Genomic DNA, 22,221 nt, shown 5'->3' with positions numbered 1-22,221 from the left:
GCCTTTGACATAATTGGGAAGGCCATTACACATTCTGGGTCCCTTGATTTGTATAGCTTTTCTAGTCTGGTTAGGGCGTACTCCTGGAATATCAAATGGGTATTTGTTTCTAGTGTGGTGGCCAAGGGTTCTATTACAACCTTCTACGACGCGTTTAAGGTCAGAATTGGCATTACAATTCAGAGTTTTAAATATAGAGAGTACATTTGAGAGGATGTGCAGTGACTTAATATCTAACATATTCAAAGATTTAAGTAAGAGTACCAAATGCTGTCTGGGACCAGAGTTTGATATTGTTCTAATAACAGCTTTGTGTTGAGTAATTAGGGTAGGTAAATGATTTGGGGAATTAGAACTCCAGCACAAATACCATAATTGAGATAAGGATAGATGAGAGAGTAATAGAGCGTCACCAGGGCAGGGCGAGGTACATAATATCTGATCTTAGAAAGAGTGCCAACAGTTTTAGAAACTTTTTTTTGCTATATTTAGAATGTGTCCCTGGAAATTCAGCTTGTTATCGATGAGGACACGAAGGAATTTACCATCTACTTTGTTACTAATTTGGTTATTCTTTATTCTTAGATTAATATTATCTGAGGATTTATTAATAAATAGAATATTGAAAGTTTTGTCAATGTTATGGGTGAGTTTGTTAGCAGATTGCCAAAAATGGACTTTATTTAGTTCAATATTAACTGTAACATTCAGAGCAAGAGGGTCAGATCTGGAAAATATGACGGTTGTGTCATCAACAAATAAAATTGGTTTGAGATGTTGAGAGGCATTTGGAAGGTCATTAATGTAGATGAGAAAGAGGAGAGGGCCAAGTATGCTGCCCTGGGGAACACCAATGTTGATGGGTAGGGGTGGGAGAAATGGAATTATTCACAGAAACATATTGGAGCCTGTCAGTAAGGTAAGACTGAAGGAATTGGAGGAAGTGACCTCTGACTCCATAATGATGTAATTTAAGAAGAAGGTTTCGGTGGTTAACTGTCAAAAGTCTTACGTAAGTCAACAAATAACCCAACTGGGAACTCATTTTTATCAAGAGCTGCACGTATCAAGTTAATCATACTAATCAGTGCATCGTTAGTGCTTTTTTGGGTCTGAAGCCATATTGGCAAGAGTTAAGTATATTGTGTTTGGCTAGATAAGAGTAAAGCTGTTAATAGATTAGCTTTTCAAATATTTTTGACAACGTTGACAGAATTGATATAGGTCTGAAATCGTTGACATCAGTGAGATCACCACATTTATGGTGTTTATTCAGGTAATCTCTCGGGTTACTCTCGCTTTTTTAGAATATCCGGAAAGGTTGGGAGTTGAAGTGATTAGTTGTAGAGCAATGCAATGGCAGGAGCTAGAAATCTGGAAGCTTTTTTTTGTAAATTAAAGTTGGTATCTCAGCAAAGGCACTTGACTTTGTTTTAAAAGAAAGAATTATCTCATTAACGTCAGTGGATTTAGCGGGAGTTAGGTACAGAGACTCTGGATAGTTACCTGTAAAGTAGTCCTTAACATCAGTTTGGGAGGATGGAGTATCATTAGCAAGGGATGTGCCAATGGTTGAGAACAATTTTTTTTAATTCAGTAGCAGTGTCAGAGGTTAAAAGCACACCATCGTTATTGCATAGGAGTATTGGTTTTTTATTAAAAATCTTTTTTGATCGTAGTATTTGTGAAATAGTGCTCCATGTTTTTTTAATGTTTCCCTTAATTTGGTTAAATTTATTTTTGTAGTATTTTTTTTTTTTGGCTCTCCTAATTATTTTAGACAGCATTGATGAATAAGTCTTTGAAACTTCTTTGGAGACGACTCCTAACATATACTTCTTCTCAAGGTCATGTGTTTTATTAATAGATCTAAGTATAGCTTTTGTAAGCCATGGATTGTTTAACCTTTTAGTTGTGACTTGTTTCGTTAGCATAGGACGGTGGGTGTTATCGAGGCTCAGGGTTTTCTGAAGAAATATGTGCACTGCTAGGTTGATGTTCACTATGTTACCTAATTCAGTCTCCCAGTTGATATTAGCAGCAGCAGCAGCAATAAAGTTGCTTATAAAAGTTTCATTGTGCAGCCTAAAGCTTATCTTCATAGTATCTAGAGGTGATTTATTAATGTTGGTTAAGAGAAATGTAAGGTAATGGTCTGTGGTCCTATCAGTGATTATCCCTGAAGTAAGTGGAGAGGTTATGTTAGTCCAGATGTGGTCAAGAGCAGAGGCAGTCGTATCAGTGATTCTAGTAGGTTTAATGATTAAGGGAATGAGGAAGCAGGAATTCATACAGTTGAGGAAACTAGCAGCATGAGGGTTATCAGGCTCATAGAGATCAATATTAAAAATCCCTCAAAATTATTAGTTGATTATTTTTTAAGTCTGTTAGCTAGCATTAGATTTCTAAGGTTAGAGTTGAATTCAGACACATCAGTGTTAGGAATTCTGTAGACTGCTCCCACAGTCATGACAGGCTCGCCAACCTTGACTCTAAAACGGGCAAAGATATACTCTCCACGGGAGTCTCTAGTTCTAATTACTTTTAAGCATGTCAGTTTTTGGTGGTAAAAAAAGAGCAGTACCACCAAATCTCTGAATTGGTCGACAGTTGTAAATTGCTGAGTAGTTTGGTATGTTAAAGAGTTGTGTAGTATCCTCTTTTAACCACGTTTCAGAAAGTATAACGAAGGAGAATTTGTTGTCAACTGTTTGCATTAGGGCACTAACATCATCAAGGTGTTTGCTTAGAGATCTTACATTCAAGTTAATTACAGAAACATTTTGATTATGTATTAATATGTTGTTTACATCATGTGCTGTATAATACCCGCAATTTTGATCATTAAAGTGATAATTGTCATAGATACTAGATAAGAGGTTTAGTTCTGGGTCTACTAGTTTGCATAAGAGGACTGTTTGACGGTAAAAATGCAAAAAAGCAATTATAAAAAGATCTAGATATAAAAAATAACTATAGCATGAAATGCAATTTAAAAATAGAAATAGGTGAAAATGAATACAAAGAAAAAACAATATAATTGGACAAATAGAGAAAAAAAATAGATGACAAGTAAAAAAGGATTCTAAAAAGAATGACTATGTTAGGAATACAAAACTTAGTAAATTCCTAAAATTACATTATAAAAAAATGAGGTAGATTACATTGGGGTAACACTCAGATACACTGAGAGTAATAGTTTACTTTACTAAAGTAATTACACTATAGTTAATTTCTAAAGTTACACTATAACAAAATAAGGTAGATTACTTTGAGGTACACTCAGGTACACCGAAAGTATTAGTTTACACTAGCGGACACAGGCAAAGCCAGGGTACAATATAGCAAGGAAGTATGGGGAGGCTAGGCAACCTAGGTAACAATGAAACACAGGTTACCTAGCCTGCACTTGGAGGTTAAATAAGAAGAGGTACAAGTGATAGGGTTGTGTCAGACCCGTCTGGCCTGACTAACTGATAAGGTTAGCCAGGTCAGTCAAACCACAGTTCAAACCACAGTCAGTCAGTTCTTGGGTGAGAAATGTTTTGAGGTTATCCTTATTTGAGATTGTAAACATTTTACCTGAAGAAGTTTTTCCTCACTTTTATCATACAATCTCTGACAAAGCACTGATGGATCACACCCTGGTTTTTATTCCGAATTTGTCGTGGGCGGTAGTGGAGTTCCTGTCTTTTTCTGGTCAACACTCGTTGATGTAAATCCCCTTTTTTGAGGCTACTGCTGTCTGGACAAGATCAGATTTTAGGGTTAATTATCAGTCGCTAAACAAAATATTTGCCTACTTTTCTTTCAAGTTCGCCAATTTTAGTCTTTCAACTCGCAACTTTCAACAGTTTAGATCTGGCAAGGTGTTCAGGGGGTCCAGAGAGGGAGGAGTTAGGATAAATTCCCTTGGGTAAGATTAGGATCGATTCCCTTGGGTAAGTGGGATTTCCTGGAGGCATGGGTCCGTGCGGTCGCCCAGGTACACTACACAGCAACTGATCACATGTAGCTAAAGAAGTGATGTGGGTAACATCCATAGGCCTAATCGCATAGTGTTCGGAATTGTAGCAACAGAAAGTCCTTGTCGAGTAGCTGCGTTATCGTGAAAACGGGAAATGCAGGCACATCATAATCCTTTAACTCTTCAATAGAGAAAACGAAAATTTAAGATTTAAGGGAAGACTAACTAAACGCGTTTACGTTAACTCTCTCAGTATGTCTATATTTTTATTTATTTATATATACAAGAGTTCTTACATTCTTGTAAAGCCACTAGCACGCATAGCGTTTCGGGCACGTATAAAAATCCATCAATCATCCCGCAATTTACTAAATCATAATTACATGCATTTTTCAAGAGAGCATTTATGCAGGCCTACGGTGTATGAAACAAAAGAACGCCCTCTACCATAGCCTGAGTAGTTAGTTTACCATGGCCAGAGTAGTTAGTCTACCATGGCCAGAATGGTTAGTCTACCATGGCCAGAGTGGTTAGTCTACCATGGCCAGAGTGGTTAGTCTACCATGGCCAGAGTGGTTAGTCTTCCATGGCCAGAGTGGTTAGTCTACCATGGCCAGAGTGGTTAGTCTACCATGGCCAGAGTAGTTAGTTTACCATGGCCAGAGTAGTTAGTCTACCATAGCCAGAGTAGTTAGTCTACCATGGCCAGAGTAGTTAGTCTACCGTGGCCAGAGTGGTTAGTCTACCATGGCCAGAGTAGTTAATCTACCATGGCCAGAGTAGTTAGTCTACCATGGCCAGAGTAGTTAGTCTACCATGGCCAGAGTAGTTAGTCTACCGTGGCCAGAGTGGTTAGTATACCATGGCCAGAGTAGTTAGTCTACCATGGCCAGAGTAGTTAGTCTACCGTGGCCAGAGTGGTTAGTCTACCATGGCCAGAGTAGTTAGTCTACCATGGCCAGAGTAGTCAGTCTACCATGGCCAGAGTGGTTAGTCTACCGTGGCCAGAGTGGTTAGTCTACCGTGGCCAGAGTGGTTAGTTTACCATGGCCAGAGTGGTTAGTCTATCATGGCCAGAGTGATTAGTCTACCATGACCAGAGTAGTTAGTCTACCATGGCCAGAGTGGTTAGTCTACCATGACCAGAGTAGTTAGTCTACCATGGCCAGAGTGGTTAGTCTACCATGGCCAGAGTGGTTAGTCTACCATGACCAGAGTAGTTAGTCTACCATGGCCAGAGTGGTTAGTCTACCATGGCCAGAGTGGTTATAAATAAATAAATAAATGTTTATTTAGGTAAGGTATATACATACAAGAGATTTTGCAAAGAATGATGGATTTATAGATAGGGCTAGTACATACAATGCCTAAAGCCACTATTACGCAAAGCGTTTCGGGCATGAAAAACTTAAATGACTAAAGCTTAATACTAATTGAGTATAAAGAATAAAATGTGTTGAGAATAAATAAAAATAGAGATAAAAAAGGGGGGAACATGGCTGAAAAAGCAGCACAAATACAATTAGGTCGACAAACAGCGTTGTTTAAAAAAAAAACAGACATGGGTTGACAATAGAAGGGTAAGGTAGGTTACAGGGAATTTATTAGGTATAGCTTCGTTTTTATCTTAAACTGGTAGAGAGAGGTACAGTCTTTAACATGGTTGGGAAGGTCATTCCACATTCTGGGTCCCTTGATTTGTAGAGCATTTCTAGTTTGATTAAGTCGTACTCTAGGAATATCAAAACTGCATTTATTTCTGGTGTGGTGCTCATGGGTTCTGTTACAACCTTCTATGAAGCTTTTGAGGTCTGGATTGGCATTACAGTTCAGCGTTTTATATATGTATAATACACATGAGAGAATGTGCAGTGACTTAATATCTAACATATTCAGAGATTTGAGTAGGGGTACCGAGTGATGTCTGGGGCCAGAGTTGGATATTGTCCTAATAGCAGCTTTGTGTTGAGTAATTAGAGGGCGTAAATGGTTTTGGGTAGTAGAACCCCAAGCACAAATACCATAGTTGAGATATGGATAGATGAGGGAGTAATAGAGTCACCAGGGCAGGGCGGGGTACATAATATCTGATCTTAGAAAGAATGCCAACAGTTTTTGAAACTTTTTTTTATATATTTAGAATGTGTCCCTGGAAATTCAGCTTGTGGTCAATGAGAACGCCAAGAAATTTGCCATCTAATTTGTTACAAATTTGGGTATTGTTTATTTTGAGATTTATTTGATTAGAGGATTTATTGCCAAACAGAATATAGAAAGTTTTGTCAATGTTAAGGGTAAGTTTGTTGGCAGTTAGCCAAAGATGGACTTTATTTAGCTCAGTATTTACTGTGGCATTTAGAGCAAGGGGGTCAGGACTGGAGTAAATGAAGGTTGTGTCGTCAGCAAATAGAATTGGTTTGAGGTGTTGGGAGGCATTTGGAAGGTCATTAATGTAGATGAGAAAGAGGAGAGGGCCAAGTATGCTGCCCTGAGGAACACCAATGTTGATGGGTAGGGTGGAAGGAATGGAATTATTCACAGAAACATACTGGAGCCTGTGGTTATAGTCAAAACGACACATTCTGCCACATCTCTCCCCGGAGGCAGGACACATTTTATCCAGGTGCGATAGAGATTATTAACACTAATCTGATTGATTGATTGATTGATGAAGATTAAGCCACCCAAAAGGTGGCACAGGCACGAATGGCCCGTAAGTGGTGGCCCTTTTGAGCCATTACCAGTATCAATAGATGATACTGGAGATCTGTGGAGGTGCGGCTGCACCCTGCGTGACGGGAGATGTCTCCCGTGAGCACTAATCTCTTTGAATCTGGCTTTAATAAGGAGCCGGATGTTATCGACCCCTGCGAGTTAAAGTTCAAGTACGTTTATTTAGACAATAAATTACATCTCAAAGGGACAGAGTCGCTTAGGCTATTTCTTCCACCTCTACTTCAAGTCCTTCAAGGGGCGCACAAATCCAGTGAGTACAAATACAAAATACAAATCCCATTTAACATTGCAGGTTAATATAGTAAGTACAGCATACAAGTGTTACACTCGTGGAACAAAATGCTTGTAGCTCCCAAGTATTCTGTCTATCATACGATTAGCACACATCCCAACAATTTGATGTGGTACACTACTTATTTCCTTATTTCTATAGTTATCAATAAGTTGACACTAATACATAATGATCTAAGGTGTGGGCGTGCGGCATACTACATTATTTACACTCTTTATCTTTTTCACTGACATCAACACCATATTGCCAGATATATTTGTATCCTACTCTTAATCTCATGCAAAGTGAATCCGTCCGAGTAGATTTTCCTCTACCATAGGTGAAGGACGAATTTGTATTTATTACTGCATAATTCTTAGGTGTGTTACTGCTGTCCATTGCCATTCTCTTAACATTTTCTTCATCCTCTTGGATCATTTTGATTCTTGTCTTTATTTGTTTTAATTTATCTATTTTATCTATTAATTTATTTGTTTATCTATTTTATCTGACATACAACATTGACAAGAGTTTTTCCGAGGCTCTCTTCGCTCTCTCATCAACTGCCTCATTCAACAGTATTCTCACATGTGAAGGGATCCACATGAATCTTACTTTATACCCATTAATTTCTAATGTCAATATTCTCTCTACACTCGATCACAATATTCTGGAATACTGGTCTTCTGCTATTTAAAGACTCCAACACTCATCTGCTGTTTATAAAGAAACGGGCATTTTTACCACATTTGACTATTTCCTGTAATCCTGCTAATACACCTTGGAGTTCAGCCTGCATTGAAGAGACAACGTCAGTTAAGCATCGTCCAATAACAGTATCTACAGTGCCGATGTCATTGTACTCCCTGATCAATACTCCACATCCTGCCTTTCCATCCCTAGCTACTGACCCATCACAATATACATGTAAGAGTGTTTTCTCTTGGTAATTTTCTAATTGTACAATCATATGTTGCCCTCAGCTCTCCTATCTCATACATACTTGTTTTCTTTTGCAGGGAAATAATTACTACATCTACGTTACAATCTTCCCATGATGGTGTGAATTGTCTCTTAGGCAAATCAATACATTCTGGAATAACATCATGCTTTATAACATTAAAACATAAGGTACTCATATATGCTCTCTTATTATACTTTATCATACATTGTTCATTACTTCCCAACTTTTGAAATTTGAGGATTAATTCATTAGCTCACCCACCTCTGATTAATCTAATGGCAGAGGCTACATTTATCTCTGAAATTCTATCCCCAATACTCTTCAGATTCAACTCCATCCTCATTATCTCAGTCATAGCATTTCTTGGGCATCCTAAGATAATTCTCATGGCTTTATTTTGTGCCTTCTCCAACTTGCCCATCCTACCTTTACCAAAACAAGAAATGACAGGTGCAGCATAATCTGTAAGGGATCTTTTTTTTTGAGATATATACAAGAGTTGTTACATTCTTGTACAGCCACTAGTACGCGTAGCGTTTCGGGCAAGTCCTTAATCCTATGGTCCCTGGACTACGATCCCCTGCCGCGAAGAATCGTTTTTTCATCCAAGTACACATTTTACTGTTGCGTTAAACAGAGGCTACAGTTCAGGAATTGCGCCCAGTAAATCCTCCCCGGCCAGGATACGAACCCATGACATAGCGCTCGCGGAATGCCAGGCGAGTGTCTTACCACTACACCACGGAGACTGATCTTACAGTACTCAAGTATATCACTCGTAGCACAGGGCCTCCCACTCCCTATCCACGGTAGAAAATAATAAAAGAAAAATAATAAAATAAGTATAAGTAAAAGTATAAATAAGTATAAAAATAAGTATAAGTAAAAGTATAAATAAGTATAAAAAATAATAAGAGGTAGAAAATAATAATAATAAAAAAAAAACTCCCTATCCACAGCATGCCAAAGTCTTCAGAGGTTGTAATCTCTTCCGACATTGACCCAACAGTTTGTTCATCTCAGCTTCCAAACTCTCATGGGGTATATCCAACATATGTGCCTAAATATTTATATATATTAACTCTATATATTTTTACCGTTTATTTTCAGTATAATAGGCCTCCGACTTCTACCTTCAAACTTAGTTTTGTCTTCATTAACCACCAGTCCCATCTGGTGACAGATATCCGAAATTATCCAACACCGTTTGAACCTTTGAAATATCTTTGCCCTGAAACAAAATATCATCGGCATATATAATCGGAGTTACCCCCATTTGAGTATCTCTCAGATGCTATCCTATTCATTAGTATCTTAAACAGGGTGGGACTCAACACTCCTCCCTGAGGTGTGCCGAGTTCAAAAGATCTTATACCTGACATACAAAGTTGATACCACACCTGAGTCTTTCTTTCGTGAAGATAATCCCCTATCCAGCGCAATAATCTCCCTTTAACGCCAAGACCAGCTAGTTTATATAAGATAACCTTATAAGATAATCTCTTTGTTAGCTTTATCAAAGGCTCCTTGTAAATCAATAAAAATTTTATAGTAATCATTATCATTAGCTAGACATTTAATAATAATACAGTCAGAGGTAGATTTGCCTCTGAGGAACCCGAACAAATTACTAGACAACTGATCAACTATTATATATATAAAAGTCTATTTAAAAATATCCTCTCCGTCATTTTACAAAAACACGAGGTTAAGGACACAGGTCTATACTCTCCATTGGCTTTAGGGATAGGGATGATCATAGCCTCTACATTTACTAGGAATACTGCCCTCTTTGTAACTAATATTAAAGAGGTCTAACAGTAGGCTTTTCTTCATAATGGCAAGTTCATTAAGTCTTCCATAAGTTACTCCATCCTCTCCATGGGCGGTAGATTCTCAACTTCAATCGCCAGTATTAGTTCATCTCTGGTAATACCTGTGCAAGTGACATTTCAAGTTCAGGTATGTTTATTGAGACAAGAAAGAATTTTTATTATTATTATTCTTTTCTACCACAGACCTGGCCACACATTTACAATGCTAACTAGCATATATACATTTTCTTCTGTCCTCCATGGACAGGGTGAGAGATTTGTCAAACATACAGTTCAGAGATTTATTGAATAACCACAGAAGGTGATCGTAGTGCTTTTAAAATGTTATGCTAAGCTACATACGTAAATACATAGATACACAGATTTATGAATGCATTAATGTGAATTTTACATCTAAAAGGGATAGAGTAGCTTAGGCTATTTCTACCCCCCCCCCCCCTTCAAGTGACATCACCACTGTTACCTGCTGTAAATATAAGGTCCTTTCTTAGATCTTTTCAAGAATCTATTGACTCTCGTTGTAGCGGACAATGAACTAAGTTTGGCAGCTTCCGCCCATTTATCTACGAGACCGTTCGCAGTTCCTTTCGGGTCAGGATGTGCAACAAAATTATGCTTTTTACCCCTTACTTTATTTACGTCTTGAAAAATTTCCTTCAAGTTTCTGTTACTCTCAACTTTCTCTGCAAACTCCTGCCAATACTTGCTACTAATTTCCTTTCTCTTCTCCCCACACAGCCTAGCAACTGCCAGTAAAGCATTCTTCCCTACCTCAGTCTTACCATTCCGATCCAATCCCCGTGAGCTCTCCTCATTGTTAATGTCCACCCCCTAAGCATCTTGTCTTGTGTATAATTTTCTTTTCTTGGGGGATGCTTTTTTATACTGGATGTTCTTCAGTTCAATGTCCCGTTAAATATATGTACCTCCTTAATTAAATCTTCATAAAATGCTTCTGCCGAAACTGGCTTATAAGTATCATACCAAGACTTAATATGACCAACTTTTTTTTTATTAATAATACATGAGGTACATCTGCATTTGTGCAGCTACCCTAGACTATGAAGTGGAGTACAATGTGTCAAAAAAAGCTAGCTACGTGATGCTAAAAAATCCTCATCACACAGGATGATTAGTCATACAGAGGCATGTGATAAGCAGCCTGAACTGGCAGACTCCGGATGCATTTTGAGAATATCATCAACACAAGATTGAATAAGGTAGCAGTTGTAAAAAAGTCCCCATCTCGCAGGATGGTTAGTCATACAGGACCATATATTTAGTAGCCTGCACTGGCAAATTTTGGGTACACTGTGAGGATATCTTCAAGAATACGAGAGTGAATAAAGTAATTACAAAGCTCCAGGTACCTCATGCCAACTGGTCTGAAAAGTCTAATAACTGGGCATTCGGTGATGTAGTGTGGGAGATCATGCCGCAGTTCCAGCTCACGGAGTTTGCACCTGGAGTGCTCAGGATTGGGAGATCTGTCACCTGTAGCCACCTGCCACAGGTAATGGTAACCCAGCCTGATCCTGGCAACCACTGTGTCGCACAGTCTGGTGGACGTTTTGTGCTGTCCATAGATATAGGTTTCAGATCTGAACAAATCATAGCTTTTAATACTAGTACTTTCAGGTCGTTGGGAGTCAGTAATTTCTTTCCTATCAGACCTGATTGTTTGAACCAATACAGTTTTGACAGTAGAGATGGGGATACCTAGATCTAATTCAACTTCATCTTTGTTGCACGCTAATTTGGCTGCAATGTGTCTCATTATGATGGGTTATATTTATGTGTGAAGGTATCCATATAAAAGAGATTCGAGACCCTATATGACCAACAAGACCCCTTAATTCTCCCTCACTAAACTCTAACCTTTTCCTCTGAAGGCATGCATTTTTTTTTATCTAGTTTAAGCTGTATTCGTAATACAAAATGATCACTTAGCATTTTATCTACAGTAAGACAATTTATCAAACAAGCATAATCTAATGTCCCTCCCCGCAGATGAGTAGGAGAGGGCTCGCCCAGCTGTTGAGCATCTTCATGTTCCTACAATAACTGGTACTATCTGCAACCATTACTATTTTCTTTACCCCTTGATCTTAAAGCTGGATGCCTGGCATTAAAATTACCTACGACAAGCGTATCTTCAGAAAAGAAGGAATCTGGCAAGTATCTTAAATCAAAGGAGTTATCAGAGATGTATAAATTAATTAAATTTAACTCTCGGTCTTGTAACTGTATCCGCAAACTAATACTTTCAATGAACAAATCCACAAATCCCTTGTGGATTTGTTCATTTGATGCATCACGTTAGTGTGATTTCTGTGTGTAATACTTTCAATACCTCTATATCTCTGAGGAATCCCAGTTATCTAAGCAAGTATGGTACTTTTGGCATAACATGAGACTCCCCTAATTCCTCCACCGTCTTGGTTAAAAAAGTTTTCACTTATAAAGGTTATAAGTGAAAACCTTTATAGCCATTTAGCCTCAGAATGCTACCATCCCTATCCCCAGTTTCCTGGAGCGCTACTATGTCAATATTCTCTCTAAAATTATAATAATGTACATCCACTGTTTTAGTTTTTAACCCATTAACGTGAACGTGCTAGGTGAACAGGGATATCAGGGTGAAAGAAATTGCCCATTTGTTTCCGCCATCGCCGGGATCGATCCCCGGTCCCTAGGATTACAAATCCCGAGCGCTCTCCACTTAGCCACCAAGCCTCCTTGATGAGCTAGTTTCATAATTAATATGTTTATCTGTGTATATATCTTCCGGGAAATAAGAAGTGGGGGGTACATTAGTCTGTGAGCCGTTGTTGTTATAGATCCAGCTACTAGGAACAAGTTCCAAGTAGCACGGGCTATGGTGAGCCCGTAACTTACCTGGCACAGGAGCAGGGCAAATAACACGGGCTATGATGAGCCCGTAGTGGACTTACCTGGCACAGGAGTGGTACCGTCAGTGTGTGTGAGCCGGTGAATTGGTGTAAATATCTCTATACGAGTCCCTAAGTCCTTGAAGGCTTGGCTGTTCATAGGTCCCCTACCCCAACCACACCCCAATCCCCCCATCCTGCCTTCCCTCCTTTAAATAGTTGCCAAGCCGTCTATAATACATGTGTCCGCATAAGACCAGTTTTAGTTTAAATTCACATTGTTTATTTTGAATCAACTCCTCGTTGACATGTATCATAATAATAAAGGAGAGAGGGGAAAGTATCAAATTCAAGGGATTATTATTAGTTGGTAATTCTTGTCTAGCAATAGTGTGTGTGTGTGTGCGTGCGCAGCCTCCATGCGCACATGCAGGCCGTCCTGACGTCACGTTGTGCTTACTCTCAGTGTCTCAACTGCTGGTGACGTGGAGATACGTTGTGTTACGCTCTCCCAGGTTTACACAGTGATTGTTACCGTCATTTATTTTGTGAACACTCGCTAAAGGCTTGGCGAACACTGTCGGGGTCAGCTTTGGTGAGTATGGTGAAAACCTGTACGATTAAATGTCTAGATGTTGAGTAGAACTTATTTTTTTTTTTGGTAGTGGCGCAAGGCTCTGGCTGGCCGGAGTGTTATTCATTTTCCGGATCACTAGACCACGTGACTGATTTAAACATATGTATAAGTGGCGGTAACATAGATGAACTTTAACATAGATTAACTGCGTGTGAAAAGTTTACTAGGCAAGATTTGTCTGGGGGCCTTGGTAAACATTTCCTGCTACGTTTAAGCGGTCTGGCGGCGGCCAGGCTAGGGGCCCTGATTTAACTTTTTTTTTATTTTTTTTTTTAGATTTCCAAATGTGTTCCCACAGAGGTCATATGACCAAGGCGGGGTTCTCTTTGTTATAATGGCTGGAGTCCAGTCCAGAGAAATACCAGTCTCCTTTTTTGAATTCTAAAAATTTGTGAGTGTTGCATGCAGTATGACATTTCCTGAAGACAATGGAGTTTCCGTCGCCCACCGGGGCGTCGGGCGAGCGTCGGTCGTCCATCTTCGTCTATCTGTTATTGGCTCTTTCACCCACCAGCACGGATCTGGATGGCATGGAAGGGGTGAAGTAGATGATGACATTTGTCTGGAATCAGGCCAAGTAGGTACCCGGGAGTTTAGCAACTGTTGTGAACAGTATCCTGTAGGTCAGTTGTTGGCCTAGAGACATTGAGGAGCTTAACTGGCATTATATGTCTGGTATGATAAAAATTAAGGGGGGAGGGGTGTGGTAGCAGCCTTAGTAATCTACAGGTAACCTTGGTCTGTACTCTTACAACCGTCCTTATACACATCGTTCTACCTGCTGGCCTGATTAATTTAATAATTGTTGAAGATTACCATTGTGTAACATTTGTTCTAATACTCTGGAGTATAATCCAGGATTTTAATTCCTGTCGTTGATTACTGAATATGGCATGACGAATGTAAGCCATGCCCATAATTGGGCTGATATCGGATTATATTATGCATAAATAATAACATTAAGGATATTTTTATTTTAAATCTTGTAGACGATCAAAATTCGGCAGTCCAAGACTGAAGATTTAGGGATCATATGTTTGGATGTATCGGATCGATAATTTCAAACGGAAGCTAACCGGTCAGTAAGTTAAGAGACCGGAATGTAAATGTACGCCCACACACCTTCTTCGTTGTTTCAGCTACTTAGCCTGTCACAACCAATACCACAAGAACAATTATTACGGCAACCGTCACTCGTGCGCTCCTGCTAACCAAACTTTTGTTGTATTCTATGAGCTTGATTCATCTTTAGATCCCCCACCCATACTACACCAAATGTATTTAAACCTTTCGACCTTGCAATATGTTGACGTACTTGCTCTTTGTTGTAAATGAAAGTTGCCTTGTTTAGCGTACCAAAATTTTTATCGCATTGTGAGTTGCGCGCACGTGGTGCAGTGGGCTGGCTTTGTTTGGTAGGAGGGGAGGGAGTGGCCTGGCGCCGCGTGGCAGACACTCGTAAAGATGTATACTGTCCCTTAATCACCTGTTGATTATGGGACTGAGGTGTCCAGTCCAGAGAAATTGCTCCTCTGGTAGTTTTGATCTTTCTGCACAGAATCTGGGGCACCTTCCTTCCCCCTCATTGCCAACCACACCCCATTTAGCTTTATCTTTACTTGTTTTCTCTATCGGTAAAACATATGAAAACTGAACGCAAGGACCATTATTACACACAGAAATCACAATTGCGTGATGCACCATTATTACTTTGATCTGAATCCGTGCACGAGTAACTCAGCAAGGTGATATGGTCGTGCTGATGATTGATAGAACGTCTTGCATGATAGCCAGAGTAACGGGGTCTGGCGTGTAAGAGTGCGTGCACCTCTGCCTGTGTCCCACATTATCTTTAGTTCTCAATCTTTTGTCAGGGCATAATTCAAGTGTCTACTTCTAATGTTGCCACCATAGTTTTTGTTCTTGAATTTGTCTGAAGCTGTGCTTAGTCTCGGTGATCCATCTTTCTAAAAGCACTAGTGTTCTGCGAAGTTCTGATGATTAATTTTGCTCTCCTCAGTCTGTCCTGCAACTGTTTATATTACCTTTTTGTTTGAACTTTGGCCTACTTTCATGTGGGAGACTTAAAATGGTCATATAATTTCAATAAGGTTTTTACAATACTGAAAACTTGGACCAGTTGCCAGCTTTACTTGGTTACCTGCTTGATGAGGTTCTGAGAGTTCTACTCCCCAAGCCCGGCCCGAGGCCAGGCTTGACTTGAGTTTGGTCTACCAGGCTGTTGTTAGCCTAACTTAACACAGTTCTGTCAATGCCCTAGACGCTGCAATCTTTTCTAATTTGTTCTGACAGCCTCATTTGTCCAGCTCCCAGTATTATCTTCAACACTACTGAAATTATCTTGATCCAGCATATGAGAAGTTTAATTTTTCATATTTCATTATACATTACACACACAAATCACAATAGCGTGATGCATCAAATGAACAAATCCACAAGGGCCGTGACGAGGATTCGAACCTACGTCCGAGAGCATCCCAAATGCTGCCTTAATCGACCGAGCTACGACATGGTCAAAAGAGTTGAAACCAGAAATTCTACTGAACTTACTTGGATCTTACAGCCTCTCCGAGACAAACCAGGGTTTTACACAACTCCCACATGCACTCGAGCTGTCAGTAAGCCGTTCTACCTCTTCGCCCTTACTTCATTACACATAGAAATCACAATGCGTGTAATAAAGTCTGTGTGGAATGAAGTAAGGGCGAAGAGGTAGAACGGCCTATTGACATAGCCCGAGTGCATGGGGGAGTTGTGTAAAACCCTGGTTTGTCTCGGAGAGGCTGCAGGATCCATGTAAGCTCGGTAGAACTTCTGGTTTCAACTCCGATCAAGGCAGCGTCTGGGATGCTCTCGGACGTAGGCTCGAATCCTCGTCACGGCCCTTATGGATTTGTTCATTTCATTAACAGACTAGCGGACTGTTTAATCCTCACGTCTGAGGATTTTCTTTCGACAAAAATGGAATTTATTTATACAACAAGCAAAGCTATTGCTCTCATTGGCTCTGACCTAAAACAAATTATAAACTTGTGTGTACCTTGTGTTGGTTCAGGGGATCAATGTCTTTGAGGTCCGACTCAGACCAGGCGGCCTGAGTGTTGGTGGTCTGACAAAGCTGTACGCAGCCGGACGTACGAGGCACAGAGGGGTTGATTAAGTATCTTGATTGGTTCTTATGTTGCTGACCACAATGACAAAGGAGCATTGACGGCGAAAAAGCAATTGATGAACAGCATACAAGATTGCATAAAGTTCCGCCGTAATGATGGTAGGGGTAGGCGGCATGTGTAGATGTGGTCAGAAGGCAACAGAATAAATAGCCTACACCATCGGCAGAGTTCAACCCATCTGTGTAGACGGCAATGGAGCGGGAGTGAAGAAACATTCAAGGAAATTTTTTTTCAAAATCGTAGGATGGGTGCATTTACCATGTGAGTCAAAGTCTTGCAATATTTTGCAAGTAGGACTCTCCATGCAGGCAAGGATGGAACGACATAAGAAATATTGCTAACGAGAACTGAGAGGGAATCTTGCAAGTGAAACACCTGTACAGAGAAGGAAGATCAAAGTGTAATTTCAGGTCAACACCAATTTAATCAGATAGTTGTCAAGTAAGTAAGTAATTATCAAAGAAACGTGGTGGTGTGGTCCTTCGATTGTTTCAAGCGTGGGTTGGACATGTAAATGAGTGATTGATGATTGATAAAGATTAAGATCCCGAAGAGCCATTTTCAATTGGAACCAATTGCCGCGTAACATTGTGGAGGTGGGATCCCTCGATTGTTTCAAGTATGGGTCGGACATGTATATGAGTGGGATTGGGTGGTTATAAATAGGAGCTGCCTCGTATTGGCCAATAGGCCTTCTGCAGTTGCCTTTGTTCTTATGTTCTTAAGAGGTGGCACGGGCATGAATAGCCCGTAAGTGGTACAATTTTTTGTTCAGTAAATCTTTTCAGTGATCTGAGGTAGCATATGAGTGGGATTGGGTGGTTATAAATAGGAGCTGCCTCGTAGGGGCCAATAGGCCTTCTGCAGTTACCTGTTCTTAAGTGAATTTATATCCATTCTATAGTACGGCGACCAAAATTGAACTGCATAATCTAAATGGGGCCTAATCAGAGCAAGATATAACTGAAGAACAACGCCAGGTGTCTTGTTATGGCCTATTCTTTTTCCCTAGAGTTTTTAATTGTCCTGGATTATTCACCTCCTGAATACCTATTTCGCCATCCATCCTTTCTGAAATTTATGAAATCCATCCACCAAAAAAAAAAACATTAAAAGTGGTCAGAAGAATAAAAGTTATAACATCGTTGGCCACCACACCCAGCTGACAATTGTTACCTTGGGTGACGTAAACCAGTTTCCTTGACCTGTGGCGTGTTGTACACACCACGAGATTCGCAGCACAACCTCTACATTTTAAGTATAGGTCAATATGTCTTAATTCTTCAATCTTTTCTCTCTCCTTTCCTTTTCTAGTCGGGTAAATTATGATGTATTCACCTAGTTGTGAATACGTACATCATAATTTCCCCTACTAGAAATTCTAGTGCAGTCTTCATTTTGGTAGGCGGTTCCGTTTACGGCGGGGGAGGCGGTTCGTACTCGAGTACGGAGCACTAGCTCAGTTACGTGCTGAGAGGTTCTACAGTACAGTCTAGGATGGTGAATGGGGATTATTGTCTACTTGTGCTTCATTTCTAAGTGCTAATAATTGTTAGTGTGATTTTTTTTGAGTAGGCACCCAATAAAAATTGCAATATTTCTTAGTCGAGAGCAGCTCTGATGTGGTTAACGGGAAAGGAAGGTAGTTTATCGCTCTAGTGGTGTTTATTGCTCACGGTCAATGCGTTGTGGATGACAATGCGTTGTGGATGACGAGCAAATACCTAAGTTCATTGCTCGCATAAAGACTTGTGGGGGGGCAATTGAAAACCAGTATGAAGGAGTGGATTTAGGAAATCATTATGTAGGTCAACAATGAAGGGAACTATCAGGGATGAAAGCGCCAAGCCATTACGACTATCAACAGAGCAGAAAAATTTGAAACGCTTGAGCGGTTGTACTGTACATTGATTGGTTGGTTTCCCAGTGAATTGGAAAGTTACCCATAGATTTAGGTTTTGGGTCGATTGAAGAATATAAAGATATTCTGAACTTCATCGAATGGGTGAAAGCCTTGGGCAATATTTTTTTATTTTTTTTTATTAAGTAAGAGATAGTTGTGGTCAATAGTATCAAAGGCCTTTCTCAGGTCAATGAAGAGTCCAATCAGAAACTTTTTTTTTTCAAGGGCTGATTAGATTATATCAGACTAATAATTGCATCGTTGGTACTCTCTTTGGGAGTGGAAGCCAAACTGACGGGCTGAGTATGTCAAATTTTACAAGGTAGGAGTAGAGCTGTTTGTAAATAAATTTTTCAAATATTTTTGATTATGGGTAGGTTTGATATTGATCCGTAATTGTTTGTATGCCGGATTGCCTCCTTTATGAACTGGCGTTACTTGTGTTTTTTTTAAGGATATCAGGGAAGGTATGACACTAGAGATTTGTTGAACAGCAGAGCTATGGGTGGTGCAAGGGCATGGGAGGCCCTCCTGTATACCATGGGATGGTACAGTATTTCACTAATGTTCCCAGTTTTGGTTTTTAATGAATGAATGATGGACACAACATCTCTTGGGCTGACTGGTGAATGGAGAAGAGGTTTTGGATAGCTGCCTGAAAGATGTGTTAACATGCGAGTCTGTGGGATTTTTTTGGCAAGGTTAGCACCAACTGATGAAAAGAAGTTATTAAATTAAGCTATTGTTTCTAACTAGGATGTTAGAGATGGCTTTCCATGTGTTTTTCATGTTGCCTTTTGCTTCTTTGAATTTACTCTCATAATAGGAAAGTTTTGCTTTTATTATTATACTGGTAAGCATTGATGCGTACCTTTTAACTACAATACTTCATTTGTAACTAGGCCAATCCTAACTTTTTCATATTCATGTTTCTTGTTGATTGCTTTGAATATGCCACTTGTGAGCCAAGGATTGTTTATTCTTTTGTCGGTTATTGCTTGGTGAGAAGGGGACAAAGAGTGTTGTAGAGGCTTTGAGTTTAGGAAAGGAAGAGGTTAGCTAATTAATTTATATCCTATGTATTATTGAATTCAGATTCCCAGTTAATATTGTGAAGTGCATTTATGAGGTTGCCTATTGCTGCTTCACTCTGTAGCATGAATGTAAGTTTCTTGTTTTCTGGTGGTGTTATGTCCATGTTTGCTATGAGGAAGGTAGGATAGTGGTCAGTTGTTCTGGCAATTATTATACCAGATGCAGGGGAAGCTGTTATGTTAGTCCATAGGTGATCCAAGGTAGTAGCAGATGTTTGAGGGAATCAGGTGGGCTTGGTGATTGTGGGGATTAGCATACAGGAGTTCATGCTGTTTAGGAAAGTCAACTCGGGGGGGGGGGGGGGACTATTTTGTTGACATAGGTCAATATCGAAGTCTCCTCCTAGAATGGTGTGATTTTTGTTGAGATTGTTGTTTATGATAATATTCCTTAGGTTATCTGAGAATGAAGCTATGTTAGCATTGGGAAATCTATAGATAGCTACGATAGTCAAGGAGGATTTAAGGGATTTATTCGAGAACTGAGCAAAGGTATATTCACAGTAGTCATCTCCTTCACTAATGACACTTGCAGATAAAGGTATCTTGGTAATATGTAGCTGTACCACCTTCATTTTTATTAGGCCTACAGTTGTGAATGGCTTTATAACCAGCTAAGTTGTAGAGTTGTGTACAGTATAGTCTTCACTTAGCCAGGTTTCTGTTAAATAATGAATGATAGTTTAGTACCTAGTGCTGTGAGTGGTGCATTTATATCATCAAAATGTTTACCAAGTGATCTGACATTTTGGTTGAAAACTGATAAGCAAGTTTTTTTTTTCTCCTCGAGGTTTGCTGTGTAATACATGCAGAAGTGATCAGTATGCTGATTATTGTAAATTTGTGACAAGATTTAGTTCATGATCAATATCAGCTTGCATGTAGATGCAATGGGGTCAAAATACAATAAAACAAGCAATTACAAAACAGTTAAATACTAAATCTGCTGTAAATATAAGGTAATTACAGTATAGCAAAAACACAACAATAAATAAAAGTACACAAATAATAGAAACAATTAGAAGTAAAATAAAGATTACTAGAGATACACCACAAGGAGAATACAGAAGTTAGGTAAAAAAAATTAATAAGACTGACAAGAATAGTGTATAATAATAATAAAGTAAAATAATCCTAATGATAATTAACTTGAAATAGCTTAGTTATGATCCTATAATTAGTATGAACTTAAGAAAACAAAAATGAACTCTAGTTAATTCCAATAAATGACTAATATAAATCAAAATACGATTAAATTTAAAGATAACAGGGTAAGATTATACATATAAGTAAGATTTTACCAAGATATTGAGGTAGATGCTTACATAAGTACATGGAGACTTTACTGATTAGTTAGGAACTTTTATGGATGAGAGCATTATTTAACCAGTAGAGCAAAAGACAGCACCTTGGACAAGGTTAGGCTCAGTCACTCGTGAGTTATTTTCAGTATTGGCATTGAACAGATTCTAGTTTTCAGATACGCCACGGGAGGGATTTCAGATATGCCTATTGAAAAACTGAGGAGGGTGAATGCTACGAGCATGATGAAAAGGAGAGAGCAATGAACGTAGTTATGGAACTGTACATTGGTGAATACGATTATGATTGGTCTACTAAAAAAGATGGAGTTTACTCCCAAGGACTTAATTTATTGGCAGGAGAATATCATCCTAAGGCGATAAGATTATCGCGAACAATGAATAAATCCAGCATATACCTACAGGAAAGGGTGCAGCTTACTTGGAAATACAGTATACAGATGGCAAGGCCATCTGTATATAGATCTGAAAGCATGTTTCTGAAAGTGTGCAACTGCCCTTAGACTTTTATTTAAACAAAATATGGATATGAGACTACTGTACTATCTTTTCAGGTGGCTCAGTAGCAAAAATTAGGCCTACAGAGTTTGATGGATTTGTACATTAGCCAAAAGATGCACTTGTCTGCACTTAAATACTCGGTACCATAAATGATAGTGGAAGTTCTGAGTCGGATTTTAAAACTAAAATTATTGTCCTACAAGACCTGCACTGCAGCTCACCAGATGCAGATTCAGTATACAAATTTAAAGAACAGCTTGGAAAAATTAAACTTCCTGGGAAAAACCCTTTCGAATCTTGTTGCAATCATCATCCTACTTGCTTTTCAATTAACACCTCAAAAATTTAAACTTGGAGTAATTGATAGCAATCATTAAAAAAGTGTAATGATGTCGCATAAAAATTTATAATTGCTACAGATTTCCTCTCGTGTGGCTACTGCTTAGTCGTAGTAGGAAGTATGGTGGGGGTGATTGTGTGGGACATTAACGTAGGTCAGTTGAGTGAGTTTATGAAGCCAGTCAGTCTACCCACCTCAACTGGAATGTAATGCATAAATCAGTATAGAAAAGCATTTAGTCAAAATTGTGCTGCTAGGTCATCATCCCACAACTGACTGTGATCTACATGATTAAAACCTACTTGAGTCTGTTCTTGGCCATACTTAAAACTCTGAACCTAACTTTAAAATTCAACTTAGAACTGGAATAATTATTATCCCAGTTTATTGGATGTCAGAAATAGGAATCTAAAAGATTGTCATGACATTAATGCCAGCATCATTTCGTATAATGATAGATCAATATTTAAATCTGGCAAGGTTCTTGGTTCTTTACAAAAACAATTGTAGTTTTTAAATGTAAATTTTCTTTTATAAAAATACATATACGTATAATGTTCTGTGTG

The 22,221-nt window shown here is 39.0% G+C and overlaps 1 protein-coding gene across 2 annotated transcripts in view; it reads left to right on the top strand.

The window, feature by feature from the left end:
- Positions 1-10,217: 10,217 nt before the first annotated feature.
- Positions 10,218-22,221, top strand: part of LOC123758409 (uncharacterized) — a 20,869-nt gene continuing 8,865 nt past the window's right edge. The window contains exon 1 of one of the 2 annotated variants that reach the window (XR_006772884.2): positions 10,218-13,259. Coding sequence is in view for 1 of the 2 variants with exons in the window: in XM_045742783.1 (XP_045598739.1) it covers positions 13,711-13,878 (168 nt within the window). In the remaining variant the exon portion in view is untranslated. Of the gene's footprint in view, positions 13,260-13,695; positions 13,879-22,221 lie in introns of those variants that run through there. The other variant, XM_045742783.1, reaches the window with a different exon arrangement.

The sequence above is a fragment of the Procambarus clarkii genome, chromosome 22 (genome assembly GCF_040958095.1).
Source record: "Procambarus clarkii isolate CNS0578487 chromosome 22, FALCON_Pclarkii_2.0, whole genome shotgun sequence".
Taxonomy (NCBI): domain Eukaryota; kingdom Metazoa; phylum Arthropoda; class Malacostraca; order Decapoda; family Cambaridae; genus Procambarus; species Procambarus clarkii.
This window is presented reverse-complemented; position numbering and strand designations above follow the sequence as displayed.